General features: G+C 40.2%; 1 protein-coding gene across 1 annotated transcript in view; it reads right to left on the bottom strand.

The window, feature by feature from the left end:
* Positions 1–6,005: 6,005 nt before the first annotated feature.
* Positions 6,006–17,364, bottom strand: part of TMEM19 (transmembrane protein 19) — a 59,495-nt gene continuing 48,136 nt past the window's right edge. Inside the window, exons 4-7 of the mRNA XM_034758908.1 lie at positions 14,117–14,254; positions 13,494–13,748; positions 11,110–11,319; positions 6,006–8,824 (exon numbers count right to left, since the gene is read on the bottom strand). Of these exons, the coding sequence (XP_034614799.1) occupies positions 8,661–8,824; positions 11,110–11,319; positions 13,494–13,748; positions 14,117–14,254 (767 nt within the window). The 3' untranslated portion in view covers positions 6,006–8,660. The remainder of the gene's footprint in view (positions 8,825–11,109; positions 11,320–13,493; positions 13,749–14,116; positions 14,255–17,364) is intronic.

Here is a 17,364-nt window from a genome sequence, read left to right as displayed (position 1 = left end):
AAAGATAATGCTTAGACTTTGCTGCTTATAATAAAATGTATCCTGTTATAACATACAGCCATTAAGCCATGTGAGCTTATAGGGAAATCAGATGGGCCTTGCTAACCATTGCCAGGAAACCCCCACAGGTCAAATCCAAGTGCTTCAGAAAATTAGTTGTGTAGAATATTAAACTGGAGAAGTTGGAAGGTTGTTTGAAGACCACAGAATATGCTCTCAGGAGAAAGTCCAGAATATATACCTTAACACACTTAAAACCGCCTTCACCAAATAAGGGACACTCTACCAGAGAAGTAGATCATATTGTGGAATAGGCCACCCAAATGTCCCAAGAGTACCTGCTCAATACAGAAATAAAATCTCCTCTGACCATGTACCCCCTAATTGTCACCTACCACCCCACCCTGGAGCTCAGACAAGATATTATCAAACAACTACCATCCATACTAATACTGTCTTTAATACCACTATTTTTTCCCCATGGGATCCCTGCCTCCTGAGCATTTCTGTGGTGCTCCCATCATAGTACCTGAGTGTCATGTTCTGAGGTGCAATGCAGACCAGGGCAGGGTTCTGTCATCACCTGCCTTCAACTGTTCTGCTGCTGTAGCTCCATTCTCTGGATGCTCCCAGTCAGCACAGAAGCATGCACTGAGGGTCTGGGCAACAAACAGCCCTGGCCCAGCAACTCTGAGTCTAGCAGCCTGTTACACCACAGCCACACTCTAGTTTCCACCAGCCTTGGATACACCTGGCTAGATGACTCCAACACACCCCAGTCCCAAATTTTCCCAAAACGGTATGCTTGGCAGTGCCCAGCCCTTTCCGGGACCATTCAGAGGAATAACAATGCTCATTTATTCATCTAAAGAATCATACTGCACAGTTTATCACTTTAACTGGAATTAATAATCACTTCAATTCAAGCACAGCACTGGGGTGGTGTAGATTAAAACAAGTTTATTAACAAAAGAAGGCAAGATTTTGAATCCAAGTTTAAAGGATAGAATTAGAAGTGGTTACAAGCAAATACAAGTAAAATGTGCTTCGTAGAGACTAAGGCTTAACAAAACTACAGTCTTGGTTCAAGGTAAGATCCTTACCATATTATCTTCCAGCAAGATGGCTGACCATCCCTCTGGTCAGGATCTCCCACAAAGTTAAAGTGCTTAGTCCTTTGTTGTCTTAGGTGAAAGACAACTTGAGGTTCTTTGCCCCTCTCTTTTACAGTCCAGTGAACTTTTGAAATGATTTTTCTGAAAGTTACCCCCCCAAAATAAAGTTCATTCAAGCTGTGAGGAAGGCGTCAGGTGAAGAAGGAAAGTCCATGCTGGTTTCTTTCCCTGCTGGTGTTTGCTAAAATGCAAATTGATCAGTTTCTGCCCTCTGCAATGCAAATGAATGATCATTTGTCATGTGGTTGTCGATCAACTCTGATGACACCTGGCTGGAGGTGTCAGCTTGTCCTTTGGGAAAAAAATGTTGACCCATTCCCAAGACTTATCTGGTAAACACATTTTAATTCAAAATTTCCTTCATACTTGTGTGATCCCTTGGGCATTTACTGTGCATACACCATGGAAGAATATTAATGATTAGTGTGTTATTCGTTTTCCATTGATACCTTATATGACACACATAAGATACAGTTTAGGACATTACTGAACTAGGGTACACTGAACTGGTCAGGCCAGCAGAAGCTCATCACCAGATACCAGTGAGCCCCTTGCCCTTTTGCACTGAGATGCTGTTAGGGTCACACTGAGTGCTTCACAAACATTAGCAGTTATCTTCACTGCACCCATGTGAGAGTGGGTGGGAATAATATCCCTATTTTACAGATGGGGATCAGAGGCATAGAGAAATTAAGGCCAAAACTGTCAGACATGTCCACTAATTTTGGGTGCCCAACTTGAGACACTTAGAGACTAATTCTGCAGAGTACTTAGCATTATTATAACACATTATGTGTTCAAAGCACAAGTCCAGTTGACTTCAGTTGCAGTTGTAAGCATTCATCACTTCTGCAAATCTGGCTCCATACTCTCATGTTATGCACCCAGAAAATGAAGGATACACAATTGGTGGCCAACTGTGGACATCTAGGTTTAAATGACTTGTCCAGCATCACGTAGGAACTCTGTGGCAAGAGGCAGAGATAGAATCCAATTTTCTGGGGCAGATTTTAACCTCCTTAACCATGAGATTATCCTTTCTCTTTCTGCAAACCCCTGCTTCATTCACTACTCAACTCTGAAACACTGTCCATCTTGTGCACTGAATGAGGCAGGAGTCCTATAGAAAAAAATTAATTTTGATCATGTAATTACAGGCTATCATAATGAACACACACAAGGAACCCAATTAAGGTTACAAGGGCAACATGCATTCTGGCATTTCCTAACTGTTGAGTGCTTGATCTTGCAGCCATAACGTTCTTTTTAATGTATTTTTGATGTAATTTCTGCATTTAAAAAAAAAGGTGCAAAAAAAATTTCCACTATGTGGAACCATATTTGGTCATGAGAAGGGTTCAGACCTTAAGATCCATACTACAGACTTCTATCACTTGACCTAATGGAGTAACTAGAGCAGTAGTAGGCTGTTGTTTTCTATGCAGACCAGACACCAGAGGAGGCGAAGACACACACTGTGCCTGTGGGCTTCTAGCTATTTTCTGACAGGAGAGGAATGTAGGGATTCAGGTGTGCTGGGTTCAATTCCAGATTCTGGAAGGAGTGTACTGTAGTGGCTACAGAGTTCTTCCCTTGTTTTCCCAGCTTCTGTCTCTCCCCTTCTGCCCCTATCCACCTCCATACCTGCCCCAACTCCTGACCGCCTCTGCATTCAAGTTATGTAGCTTCCGTCTTGTCCTCCACATGCCAGTAGAGTGAATGTTGATAGCACAGGAGAGACAGTCACACTGCTGTCAGTTCCTATGCTAAGTGCCAGAGCAGCCCCTCGGAGAGCTTAGAGCTATTACAGGGAAAGTCTAGTTAAATCCTGCAGCCTGTGCTCAGTGCAGACAGAATCTTCAGAGAATTTAGTAGTCAAATTCTAACAAGCCTCTACTGACCTTGTGCAAACTGCAATTTTTCAGAGGCACATAACTTGGCCAAATTTGGATTAATTTTCACAGGGATAGTTCAAAGCACATCCCTGTCAGCAGGGCAATCAGCCTGCTAAGTTACAAATCCCCACTCTAAAGAATGAAGGTGCTAGATTTTCCCAACAAAACAGTTGTAAGAAAATATTTTTTAACCTGGGCAAAAATGACATTTTCCCCCAATCTCATTCTTGGAAACTGAAATATTTCAGCTGATACTTTCAAAAATGTTCAGTCTGAGGCAGACACCCAGCATAGAAAATTTCAGCCTCAGCGGTTAAAGTTTGGCAAAGTCATATGCAGCTAAAATTAGGGTCTTATAATGGAAAGTATCAGGCAACCATAACTATAGGTGGAACTAGCAGCTCCACCTATAATTTATTAAAAACTGCACATGAACAATTAGTTCAACTATGCTGTCTATACACATACCTTTGCTGAATAAACTCATTGCCTTGGAACGTCCATGGCAAAAGAAAGCTCTAATTTTCCTTAGGGTCTCTTTTATGACACCCTCAGATGAACAAAGTGCACTCCAAAATAAAGAGCTCTCTGCAGTGAATGAATGCCTTACAATCTGTTTTGAAATCTCTCTAGCCTCACTTGGGCAATTTACTTCACAACATAAATTAGCTAAAAGTTGAAGGTATTAATGCAACTGAGCCACAATGCTTTGGCTATCGCTTTTACTCTACAACACACCTGCCATGCAGGATTTTTTTACCCGGCCTGTGTTGCCAACATCTTGAGCAAGGGTGGGTTAAAGAGAGCAGGAAACAGCTCAGGAAGGGTATTGTGGAGGCAGCAAGTGGAACCAGTAGCGGGATTTGATACTGCAGGGAAATAAAACTTCATAACTTTTAGTGTAGTGCAGTTAAAAGCTAAGCAGGCAGGAAAAGGCTCCTCGAACACGACAGCAGACAGTTAGTACAACGAAAAACGTTATTTAACTCTCCCTGTACATTTGTATTGTAATATAGCACCAGGTGTGTACTGGTACAACTCCCCTCTGTAGCGTTTTCAGGCTCATTTTTGTAGAGCTCTCATCCACAGCATTTTCAGGCCGGCTATCCATACAATGTTCTTGTGTAATCTCTAAATCTGCTGTGTAATACCGTTCTTGGCTGCTCAGAAAAATCTCCTGTCAGACTTCCTGGTATAAATGGGGTCAAAGGGCACCTATTATGCTATCTAGGGTGCTTTGTGGAAAACTGTCCACCACATCATTCTTAAGTGCAGTGATGGCTTTGATTGCAGAAACAGTCCAGGTCCTCATAGTACCGGCAAGCCGTGGGAGCTTTACCAGAGGTCCTGTTCCTGTCCCTTGCCTTCAGCTACTTCTGCTGGAGATCCTGTGCTTTGACTGCACTGGGACCAGGTATGGGAGTGCCCTGCTCTTCATTGGTTCTGTCAGTGTCTTGTAGAAGTCTGCCTTCTGGTGACTCTTCTCCAAGCACTGAACATGCAACTCTCCAAAACAACAATCCAATCTAGCACCTCTGCAGGAGTTCACAAATAAATCTAGGGGAATGGGAAGCATGGGTCCACAGGGAAGTCTTGGGGGAAGGGAGGGGTATGGCTATAACATATGTGACTCCAGGTGTGTGAACTCACTATCTGGTATCAAAAAGAGGCACAGGCCAGCCTGCATTTAAACAGGGAGGTGAGATTAAATTAAATTAAATTAATGGAGATATCCCATCTCCTAGAACTGGAAGGGACCTTGAAAGGTCATCGAGTCCAGCCCCCTGCCTTCACTAGCAGGACCAAGTACTGATTTTTGCCCCAGATCCCCAAGTGGCCCCCTTGAGGATTGAACTCACAACCCTGGGTTTAGCAGGCCAATGCTCAAACCACTGAGCTATCCCTCCCCTCCAGTCAAGATGAGCCATGGAGGTACACAGATAATCTGATCCAGGTGTGAAGCAATGCACTGGGGAGACTGCCAGAAGTATAGTAGTTAGGAATGCGCATATGCAAACCTTACAGCAAACAAACTCATTGCAGAGTTGCTTCTCTTGCAAGGATTCATTACAGCAATGTAAGATGCCAAATTCACTTTTTAAAAGGTTATGTATAGATGCAAGGCACTTTAAGGCAAACTTAAGGTAATTGGCTATAACATACCTATGTAGACAAGCCCTATTACCAATCCTGAGCCATCCAGTCTTAAACTTCTTTCATTTTAGAAAGGGCATCAGTCCACTTGATGTGTTAATCTGGCATCCAGATTCAATAGGATGCAAGCTTTCATTTTAAAAAAAAGTTTCAACCATTTGTTGCAAAGACAACCATCTGAACATGAATTAGTGTAGTCCTATCCTAAACAGCAGATAGGTGAGAACTCTCCCATTCATCTCCCAATGTTCACTATGAAGCCAATAATGGATATTTAGGAAACAGATTTGAAAATAATGTAGGTGTGCAATTTGCATACACAGTTAACAACTGTTAATACACACCAGTTAACTGCATGCAGAAATTGCCAAACAAAAGGCAGAAGTAGTAGTGATCCAGAAAGGGCCATGCATCACTAAAACCATATTCTATCTTTTATAGCTGTTCAATGGATTATCTGGACTCAAAGTAATAATTTAAAAATCAAAGTCCTGGGCCACATTTTAACACGTAATTGGGCCATCTCCCCAGACTGTTTGACATCCCTTATTTAGTGGTTTTAGCTAAACATGTCTCATTGAAGGGCTCGCACACTTAACTACGGTGGATCTCTCAGGCACAAACAATGCTCATTTATGACACTTAATAAATTAGTACAATTATAAAGCTGTATTCTGTAAATAAATGATTGCATTGTTGTATCCTTAAAAATGCTTCAGATTGAGATACCAGACCAAATGAAAGTTTTTTTCAGCCAGAGACAAGATTTAACACACAAAAACCAATTGCATTATGTGTTTATTAAGAAAAACTACTTCATATTTATAGTGAAAAATAGTCATTTTCTTTAACATACACAATCCATAAAAACTATACAGATAAGGCTCAACTGACCTCCAACTGGAATTTTTCAGTTTAAGGAAATCTGATCAAAGTATTGGAGAGGTGATTTGTGAATTTTCATGCTGTTTCAGTAAGAAAAAATAAATTAGTGCCAGGTAAATGTCAAATTTTAATTTACAGGCACAGATTAATCTCAAATACTAATCCATATACAGGCATTGAGGCAAAACAAATATTCAAATATTTAAAACAAAGTGTAATGTAATTGCTTACTATGGAAAAACACTATGTGCACTCAATTCATTTCTATTAATATCTTACTCAGCTTATTTTGCCTCCTTCCCTTTTATCACCCGCCCTTTTACTTTCATCTATTTTCTCTGTGCCTATCCAGACACCTTCTAATGATCTCAAATGTTAACATTCCATCGGCTTCTTTCTGGTCCCAATAACTACACTTAGTGACATGCACTGGTTTACAGGCACTAAGTCACATACAGTTTCCCTATATTTCTCCTCCTCCTCCTCTCATAAGGGCTACACTTTCTGCACAGCTATTGCGTAAAATACAAAAATCAAAGGCAACATAATCTGCACTACTATGTTCTGTTCAATTTAATAGTATCTTGTCCAGCGTAATTGTATCCTGTCCAGAACTGATATTATTTAATAAAACTAATGCTACAGAAAAGGCGAGAATCATTCTTTAAATACAATTCTGTACACTAGAAATTTAATGGTGGGAAATTCAAAAGCACTCAGTGTTGGCCTAACTCTGCTCTCACTGACGGAGGTAAGCCAATACGTTACACTTTTGAAAATCTCATCCTTATCTGCTAAGTGCAAAATTGCTTGTTTACAATTTAATTTAACAGCAATGAAGACATTTCATACTGCTACGTAAAGTGTGTTTTTTTTAAAAATATGTTATGGATATATGTTCAGTGTTGTGTGCTGTTTTAGTCTTGGGATCCACATTAGATTACAATGGAAACTTGGCTAAAAGTGTCCTTAATCCCTGAAAAGATACCTTTGATTCCTGCAGACAATACAAATATTTAAATTAAAAGCTAAACCCTCTCAAAGTATATGTATGTTTTCACTTTCTTACCGAACTCACCATCATCTACTTTATTCTTTCTAAGAGCCTTCCTCTAATGTCTAGTGGCATTAAGAAAATCAAAAATGTGTTAGCACAAAATCCTAACTATATCATAAAGAAAAACTGATTTATTTACAATTAAATTAAATATAATTAATCAGTAAGGGCATCTATGCCTTTCATGTTACAGTGCTTTTCAACAAGAACATTAGGATGCAGTGGTCACACTTAGTTTATTCTCTTTTGAAAGATTCTGCCAAGTCTCCTATACTTAAAACTGGGAATATCCCTGGAACTGGTAATCGCTCTCAGATTGGAAGAAACTTTTTTTGATGCACACATTATGAGTCATATCCTGCAAATGGATCCAGGTGGATGATCTCTATATGGCCAAAAGGATCCACGCATGCAACCCAGTTGCAGGATCTGATTCTATATAATAAATACTAAATTGTTAACTGAAAAACTTTTTAGCCTGTCATTTAATGACAAAAGTGAAAACCCTGTAATAGTTTATCAACAATAAAGGACCCAACACCTTGACATCTCCAGTGAGCAGTAATTTGTAAAGCAAAAAAGTAGGGTTACCGAGAAAGAACATGAAGACCACAACTTGGTGAACGTGCTATTAAACTCCGATTATTAAAGAGTAATTCCACAGTTACAGAACAAGTTACATCTTTTCTAACCAGTTGATTTTGAATTAAAAAAAAATGTAATCTTTACTTTAATATCAATAACTTAATCTAAGAAGTACCTTATGATGCTGCTTATATAAGCTTTATATTCTTGTTTTGCTTATTGGAAAAAGGATAGTTTTGATTTTAAATTTAGTCATATGCCTGAGACATTATGTTAAAGCATTACTTTTTCTTACCCATCGTCAAAAGCATGGCAAAAAAGTAATACAACATGGAATAGGCAACAATGCTTATTAAAGTACAATTTTTTTAAAGACTTCAATACACCTCTATAAAACCTATAATATTGAGCAGACAATGGGAAATGTATACTAAACTAGAATTCAGTGATTTCATCGATACTACTATGTTCTACATTACAGAAAATATATAGTACTTTGTTTGTGGCTTGGTGAACAGTGTTAATAGTAGTTGTATGGCAGACCCAGGTTAAATTTCTAGTTGTATTCTTTCACTCTTTCTTCTGCCAGGTGTTGGAAATGATTTGGAGGCCAAGCATTCAGCTCCAGAAGGGAAAACAAATTGCTTCATGTTACAAAGTAGCAATCTGTGTCCAATTAAGGAGTAGCACTGACAGGTTATTAACAGTGCCTCATCTGGTCCTCTTTCTCCAGAAAGATGGTGGCTGCCCATAAAACTTACAGGCTAAGGAAGTTAAGATAGTGAATCCTTCTGGATCTGAAAAGGATGCAGAGGACTCCCTCAAACAAGCTAAAAACAGTGTTTTGGGGAGAAACCTTTGATTCATATTAAGTGTATTTGAACTATGTATTAAAAGACTTAAGAAGTTTCACCCTCTAGGCCAGAAACCCCATGCCACACCAGGAAGTAACAAAGCAATGACTACAGAAGAAAAGAGGTTCACTGCATTGTTGTCCAGTATAGGTTTTCCAGATATGTGCTTGGAGTCTTTTGTTTCGTAGTTGACAACCATGCCAATACGCTTGTCAAAACCTGGGGAAAGAAGTAAATAAAAGATCAATTTACAATACTATCATAGTTGAGAGGAAACCCACTAGTACCAAGACCTCAAATGTACATGACTGCCTACAAGTGCTTAGTATATGGCTGTTGAGTCAAACATATATAAAAAGGACAATTAACTAGCCAATAATGTTAAACTATTATTCTAAACTAACACTAATAGCCTCAAAGAAGGGAATCTAGATTCTATACTTTTAATTACTATTAGTGAGAAGCTTTTTTAAAAATGTAGTTACTATTTCTATGAAATCTACATATGCAGTCCTATAATAAGAAGCTAATAATAGTGCTAATCAAGAACAAAAAACTAAAGAGTTCGGATATGAATGATGCTGTTGAACAAACAAATGGTTAGAAACAAAATATGTCTGTCAAAAAGAATTAGTTTTCAATGATAAACAGTATAAAGAAAATGGTTACTCTGTCTGATGGCAAGTCTACTCCTCTTAGATCAGTGGAGGAACATTTGGGGAGGCACGCAGCAAGACCCCGGATGGCCCCCACAAGGGAGGAGGGGTGGAGAGAGAGCACTGCCCAGCTCCAGCCCCGCTCTGGCTGCAGCTACGGCTCTGGCCCCAGCTCAACTCTGCCCTCATTCCCTCTCTGCCCCCCGGCCAGCTTCGCTTCTAGCCCCAGCACTTCTTTCCCCATACACAGTTTTGCTTTCAGCCCAAGCTCCTCTGTTGAGCCAACTCTGCAGTAATGAAAGGGGAGGCACAGACAGATTCCGTTACTGGTAAGGGGCGGACACAACAGGAAGTTTGGGTACCACTGTCTTAAATGCTGAAATAGCACTCACTAACATCTCCACTTCCAAAACAACAGCATTTATCAGGTTTCAAAGTAGCAGCCGTGTTAGTCTGTATCCGCAAAAAGAAGAACAGGAGTACTTGTGGCACCTTAGAGACTAACAAATTTATTAGAGCATAAGCTTTCGTGGACTACAGCCCACTTCAGTATTTATTAGCTAGCTGCATGGCTTTCCCTCCACTAACCTAGCTACTCTCTACTCTATGTTGTTCTTATGTTGTTGTTCTTACTCTACCTTTGTATTAGCAGCATTTTAACACTGTTTTTCATTAGCTATCCAGTGCGCTCCCTGCCACTCCACTATTTTGTGTTCCAGGAGAAATGTACATTTCTAGAAAACTGGCATATGAGGTGTTTGTGTGGGGAACGAAGGGAGGAGGAAGCACCTCAAAGCCGGCCAGACCAATACATGCCAGTATTTCTCTTGTAGCTTTTGAGTATCTCCTAATGCCTAGCATGTTAAAAGATAAGAATATTCACCTTCAACTTCTGTTTTATTGTAAAGAGATGCCTGCAAACACACCACAGACAACATTTTTTTTTAAAGCCTGTTTGGGAAGCAAATAGCTGGCAGTGTTGTTGCCTTCCATTCTCTTACTAAACTTAGGTCAAAGCCAGAGTTCAGTGGTGAACAGGATGAGACTACAGAGGCACTAAATTCATGCTGGGGTAGCCTAACTTTTACTTAATACGTGCTACAAAAAGCCAAGCCTCATGTTTATTTTCTAGATAACTTGCCAAACCCAAGAAAAACAAAGAAAAAGACCTTCTGCCCCCCCATATAAACATCTTTAGTGAAAGCCACAATCAAAACCCAAATGCACTGCACAAGTGCCAGATTCTGCCTCCCGTAATCACCACAAGTAGTACCTGACTCTACAACTAATTTCATTCCAATCAAGGTGACTATTTGCAAAGTAACGCATTACTCCATGTGATAAGGTGGGACAATTTGGCCTTAACTTTACTATGTTTGTGATAGGATAATAGAAAGTAAAAGGAAAGTATTGTCATATAATATTACACACACTTTGGTTTGATAGCAATTCAGTGGAACAAGAATAGAAGTACACAAAGCCAGTGTGCACAAGCCAGTGTGCATTACTAGGATCTGACATATTCAAGCAAGGCCTGATAAAAAAATACCACAATTTTTTCCCTTGTCATACCATTTCAATGACTCAAAGAGGATAGCAGCGTCAGAAAATTTTGAAATGCCAAAATCAAAAAGTGGGGAGAAGAACGAAGATGGCAGAGGATAAGGGTAAAGATAAATTGCCTTTTCTCCTATCTTCTTTCTGATCTCAGCTATTCTATTTACCTTTCTTTGACCACTGTAGTAATCCCTTCATTCTTTCCCCATTTTCAAAACCACTTCCCCAGCCTCTCTAGAGTTAAAAGGGAGCTTTTAAGTTAAACAGAAAAATAAGCAGAACATTTCTTACCGGTGTATTGCATTGTAGCTCCTAAATATGAATCAATAATTGATCCCAGTAAACCAGCCATTGCGCCAAACACAACGAGTGGCCACTGTGGAGCAGATATATCCAGATCACTCACAAAAACAAGCTGAGTAATGAAGTAAGCCACACCTACTAGCATGCCACCAATGAGACTTGAAATTAGGCCCACTAACGTAACACCTCCATTCGTACCTAAATCAAAGAAAAACGGAGTTGAGTTATAAACCATTTCGGAAGATGTATTAATTGGCTTTAATGGTTTACTTGACAGTGAAAACAGAACTACCCTCTCACTCCCAGAAGCTCTGTTACACTAGCCTTTGTTTCTCTGAAATTTCCAGTAGCGACCAACAGATTATCTAAACTGATGCTCTCACTGTTGTTACTGCTGATGGAGCTACAACCAGTGTTAGCAGTGGTGGGAAATTTTAGAGAAAAAAGGCTAGTGTAGACAAGGCAAGAGCTGATCCTTCCTGACTGGCACTGTGCTGGGAAGCTTACCCTGCAAAGTTGCTGCCTATGAACTACCACTTCAGTAATCAGATAACTTCAGTCTCTGTGGCTATTAATCCAGAAACTTTCACGAAGTTTCAGTATTACTTAGAAACTTCAATTTTAGGGGTAGAGTGGGAGGAAGATAAAGATATCCTCCCAACCTGTACACGTAACTCTATTCAGCCAGAGTGTCTACCATTCAAACTTTCAGAAGCAGTTCATCAAGGTATGTATTGCGCAAAAGATATTTAAAAGAATTATCTAAAAAAGCAACATGTTTAACTACTTACTCAAAAGGAACCCAGTAAGCATTTATGGTGAAAAAAATATGAGGCAAACTACTGTCCTCACACAATTTAGAAATCAACTTACAATATTACAATCACCAACTCTCAAATTTAGGGATCTAAATTTCTTTGCTTCAAGAAAACTCAATACTATGAATTGTTTAAGAGTTAACAATGTCATCAATTAATGGAGACAAGGAGTGGTAAGACAGCAAAGCAGGAAATGAATTGACTATTTGGTTTAAAAGTGCATTTTTGTAATCTTTACATTTAAAACACACATTCTGCTACTGATTAGAGATTTTATCTAGCTTGATTTTAAAAAGCTTTTCACTTCCCCTTTTTTAAAGCAAGTCAGATGACAGTTACCATTCTTTAAACTACATCTTCTGCAATCTGAACATACTAATGGTAGTAAAAACAAGCAGTCTCAGAATTCTGTAAGGGTTTTATCTCACAGGATGCTATCTACCGGTAGCTACGTGAAGTTTTTTCACAATAGTAAATCTGTCAAAAAATGCATTTTTCAGGTCACAAACGATTCATAAAATCAGGTCACATTTGGTGAATAGCTTTGGATCAGTGGTTCCCAAACTGGGGTTTGTGAACCCCTGGGGGTTCACGGGAAAAAATTCCCTAATGGCAAATAGAGCTGTCCCCAGGAACCCCGGGCAGCACAAGGCCAGCAGCCTGGAGCCCCCAGACTTCCAAGAGCTAAGCAGATCAAAGCAAGTTTATCTATCACACTGGGGAGATTTAAACTTCAAGACTTCTTATAAGAAATGGAAAGAGAGGTGGATATTTTTTGCTGTTTTTAAAATTAAACAGGCAGCTAGTATTGCTTTTAAAACTATTATGAAAACAAGTTTAAGCTTTGTTGTAACGTGTGTTGTTTGTCTGGACTGCTCAAGACCTGAATGCTTGTGTAGAAGGAACTCTTTGAGTTGGCTTCTTAAATACCTTCATGCTGTTTCACATCTGATACTACTTGATGAAACACAGGAGTCTTGTCTCATGTCTTCATGAGACTTGACATTTTAGTGAAAGGGGTTCACAGGTTGTTAAAGTGTGGGAACCACTATTTTGGATGAAAAAGTCAGAATGAAAATGTCAAAACAGTTTATTTCACACCATTTAAAAAAAACAAAACATTTTAATACATTTTATTTTGACTCTTTGGTTTCATAATTTAGATTTTTTTTTAAATAAAGAGGGTTAAAAACACCTGAAAATGATAACATTTGTTTTGGGTCAAACAAAATGTTTTGTTCAACCCAAAATGAATTTTTTTCCTCCCCATTTTGGCAAGAAAAAGACTGTTTCAGTTTGAACCAAACCAAAAGGTACTTTTGAATTTTTCGCTCTCTCTCTCTCTCTCTCTCTCTCCAAGCTATTTTTTTATTTACAGCCCATGACAAACAGAATGTGGTAAATACTATGTCAAAGTACTAATTTTTACCACTCAAAACTTCACAATGCTAGCAGAATTTGATTTATTCTTTTTATGGATATGATTATATTAAGGGTTCCAGACAGAAATGACACAGTATTAAGACAAGAAAGTGTAAATCAGTAAGCCCTTACCTACTGGAACCTTTTCCCATGTTGTTATTAACCTTGGCTCACTTTTACTCCAGACACTGCCAATCTCTGAAGCCCATGTATCTCCAGCAGAGCAGGCCAAAGCTCCCAAAAGGGATAAACACATCCATGATGCAGTGTACTGCTTGGAAAAGTCTATTGGAATTTCACCTGGTCCATTTTCTATCATATATAGCAGAGCCAGCTCCGTAGGGACACCACCATTACAGAATACTTGCACCCAATTCCTCTGCCCACCTCGAGTAAAAACAAACAAAAATATTTGAATATTTTCACTGTAGCAGAGAAACTTGATATTCAGCCACATCATACAGTAGCAAAAGCAAATTAAAAAGCGCAAAAAAACCCAAACAAACCCACACAAACTCAAAAACCAACATGAAAATCTCGAGTCACAATCACTACTTTTAGTTTATTACTATTAAATGAACCACTAGCAAGCACATTGTATCTAGTCCAGAATGGGGATAAAGAGGATAAGAATGCTTTACAGTGTTCTCTATTCTGTGTACTACTACATAATATCTCTAACTTTCAAAAGTATCAGGTAAGATACAGTATCTATTCTTTACAGATTATCAGACAGTATAATTCTTAGTGTTTACCTTGTTTGAATTCTGAATCTATATGCTTCTTCACATCTTCTTTCCACTTAGTAAGTTTTGAAGAAGTAACAAAAAACATGAGCAAAGCAGTGAAGAAGCTGTAATTTGCAATTGTTAGGATAAACCCAACCACTAATCCTGGGGAAAAAAAAAGGGGGGGGGGTAAATCAAGCAAGTTTAGTTCACGCAATCATCTTTTCAAAACAATTAACAGGAAATTATTTTGGAGTCTCAAAAATTATCAATTACTCTTTCATGATAAACCTAAAATAAAATGACAGTGCAATTAGCTAGATCATTACTGTAGTACCTGAAAAATGTCTACACAATTTAAAAAGAGCCAACCATTTAGACTGAAAATTTTTTTGGGCCTTTTTTGCTTTGATGTTTTCCTTTAACATTCCTGAATAGTCCACTAAGTATCTGGCAGTATATGGTTTCTGAAACAGCCATCTGATATTTCCAGGAAACAGTAACACTCATCTATGGAAGATACAAAGAAAATGAAACAATAAGATGAGGCCAAATGACATCTAAGTGAAAATCCCTGGATATACCCTGCCTGCAGGATTTTATTGTTTCTAGGCAGGAAGCAGACAGAGAGCTATTGTTATGTTTCCAGCCACTACTATTTGAATGCTGACTTTAAACACATCTTTTCATGACTTGGATTCCTTTTTTTTTTTTAAATAGAGCCACCTCTTTGGATTATTTGACAGGTTGGGCATTCCCCCCCATCCATTCATATCATGTCCTGACAGTTGCTAATCTCTCTCCTTTTTTCTGTTCATTTTCTCTCTTGCTTTTTCTTTTCCGTCTATTATTTCCTTTTTGCCATCCTTTTCTTTGTTGCTTTTTCACATGTTAGTTTTGACTTTTCTCCTACTGACTATGTACTTCGGATTCCCCCTAGTTACTCAACTGCTCATCCGAAGCCACATTCTGCTAGTAAAAGAAGACAACTGGTGCCACCTGAGGCTCAGCTAGCTCAATGTCACTGCAGTAGAGAAGCTTGGCCTGACTCTCTATACAAGTGAGCTACTCCTCCGGCTGGTTACAGTAGGGGTTACAAAAGGAGAAGAAAAGTGAAGTTGCTGGCTTTCAAGGTGTTGCCTGCCATTTTACCTGCAGATGAAGTACCATATTTGCAGTGTGATATAAAAGAGGGGAAGATTTGGGGTTGTGCTCTTTTACCCTTCTCCCCGACACTGATCCTCATTTCTGCCCTGTGCTTCATGAAGTGGACTAGCACCACAGTTACAAGGCTTATATCAGAATTTGGTAATGCTGCTCTACTGTACCTTGGTGTTTCTCCAGCTAGTCAAGAAAAGCAGGCTTGACCAGATCATTAATTGCCTTTTTATTTTTGGGAGGCAAGAAAGGAGCACTGCCCATCCTTCAGCAAAGGAAATCACAGAGAACAGTCTGGGTCTGTACCACATAAACTGAAGAATCAAGCAGATAGGCTCCCTCTATGTCCGAGGCCTGGTCTACACTAGGAGGTTATGTCGAATTTAGCAGCGTTAAATTGAATTAACCCTGCACCCATCCACACAACGAAGCTATTTAGTTCGACAGAGAGGTCTCTTAAATTCGATTTCTGTACTTCTCCCCAACGAGGGGAGTAGCGCTAAATTCGACATGGCCATGTCGAATTAGGGTAGGTGTGGATGGAAATCGACGCTAGTAGCTCCGGGAGCTATCCCACAGTGCACCACTCTGTTGACGCTCTGGACAGCAGTCCGAGCTCGGATGCTCTGACCAGCCACACAGGAAAAGCCCCAGGAAAATTTGAATTCCTTTTCCTGTCTGGGCAGTTTGAATCTCATTTCCTGTTTGGACATCGTAGCGAGCTCAGCAGCACTGCCAATGATGCAGAGTTCTCCAGAAGAGGTGACCATGCAATCTCAGAATAGAAAGAGGGCCCCAGCATGGACTGATCGGGAAGTCTTGAATCTGATCGCTGTGTGGGGCAATGAGTCCGTGCTTTCGGAGCTGCGATCGAAAAGACAGAATGCAAAGATCTACAAGAAGATCTCGAAAGCCATGACAGAGAGAGGGTACAGCCGGGAAGCAACGCAGTGCCACGTGAAAATCAAGGAGCTGAGACAAGCGTACCAGAAGACCAAAGAGTCAAACGGACGCTCTGGATCCCAGTTCCAGACATGCCGTTTCTACGAGGCACTGCATTCCATTCTAGGTGCGGCCGCCACTACTACCCCACCACTGACCATGGACTCTGAGGATGGGATATTGTCGACAGCCGCTTCCTTAGAGGTGTTAGCGGACGGGGAAGATGAGGAAAGTGAGGAGGAGGACGAGGCAGTCGACAGCGCTTACAACGCTGATTTCCCAGACAGCCAGGATCTCTTCATCACCCTCACAGAGATCCCCTACCAACTGTCCCCAGGAGTTAACCCAGACTCTGAATCAGGGGAAGGATCAGTCGGTAAGTGTTTTAAACATGTAAACATTTATTTTGAACAGAACAGGAATATTAACAATGGGTTTTTCATGATTTGTTTGCCCTAGGTGCTTAACGTTGTAGTCCTTGGCAGTGCAACTACTGAAAAAGAATCGAACAATGTCCGGTTTATCATGATTAGTTTGCCCTAGGCGCTCTACTTTTTAGTCCTTGCCAGAGCAGCTACTGGAAAAGAAGGTCTATATGTCCAGGGATAGAGCTGAAATCCTCATGGGACATCTCCACGAAGCTCTCCTGGAGGTAATTGGAAAGCCTTTGCATGAGGTTCCTGGGGAGAGCAGCCTTATTGTGTCCTCCGTGGTAGGAAACTTTTCCTCGCCAGGCTATCATCTGGGATCACTGCCTTGCAGAGCATGGCGGCATACAGCCCTGGTTTTTGCTGGCTTTCACGCAGCATGCGTTCTTTCTCGGTCTCAGAAATTCTAAGCAGAGTGATGTCGCTCATGGTGACCTGCTTAGAATTAGGGGAATGTTACTATTGGGACTGCTTGCCTGTTCCTTTACAGAACTGTCACTGGCGGTTTACAGCCATGCAGTGGAGGCGGGAGAGGGGCAGCATACAAGGATCTTTCCCGGGGACAGCTGCGAGGGGGTGGGACAGGGACAGAGTTCATGCTTGCCAGATTGCCAGCAGCAGGAACAGGCCAATGATAGGAGCATTGCTTTGAACGTGAAAGGAGGGCACTGCTATAATTTAAGTTTTAAGCAGCCAAAAGTCTATGGCTTACCATGTCAGCCTGCTACCCGAATTCCACTGTCCTGC

Source organism: Trachemys scripta, chromosome 1 (assembly GCF_013100865.1).
Source record: "Trachemys scripta elegans isolate TJP31775 chromosome 1, CAS_Tse_1.0, whole genome shotgun sequence".
NCBI classification, from domain to species: domain Eukaryota; kingdom Metazoa; phylum Chordata; order Testudines; family Emydidae; genus Trachemys; species Trachemys scripta.
This window is presented reverse-complemented; position numbering and strand designations above follow the sequence as displayed.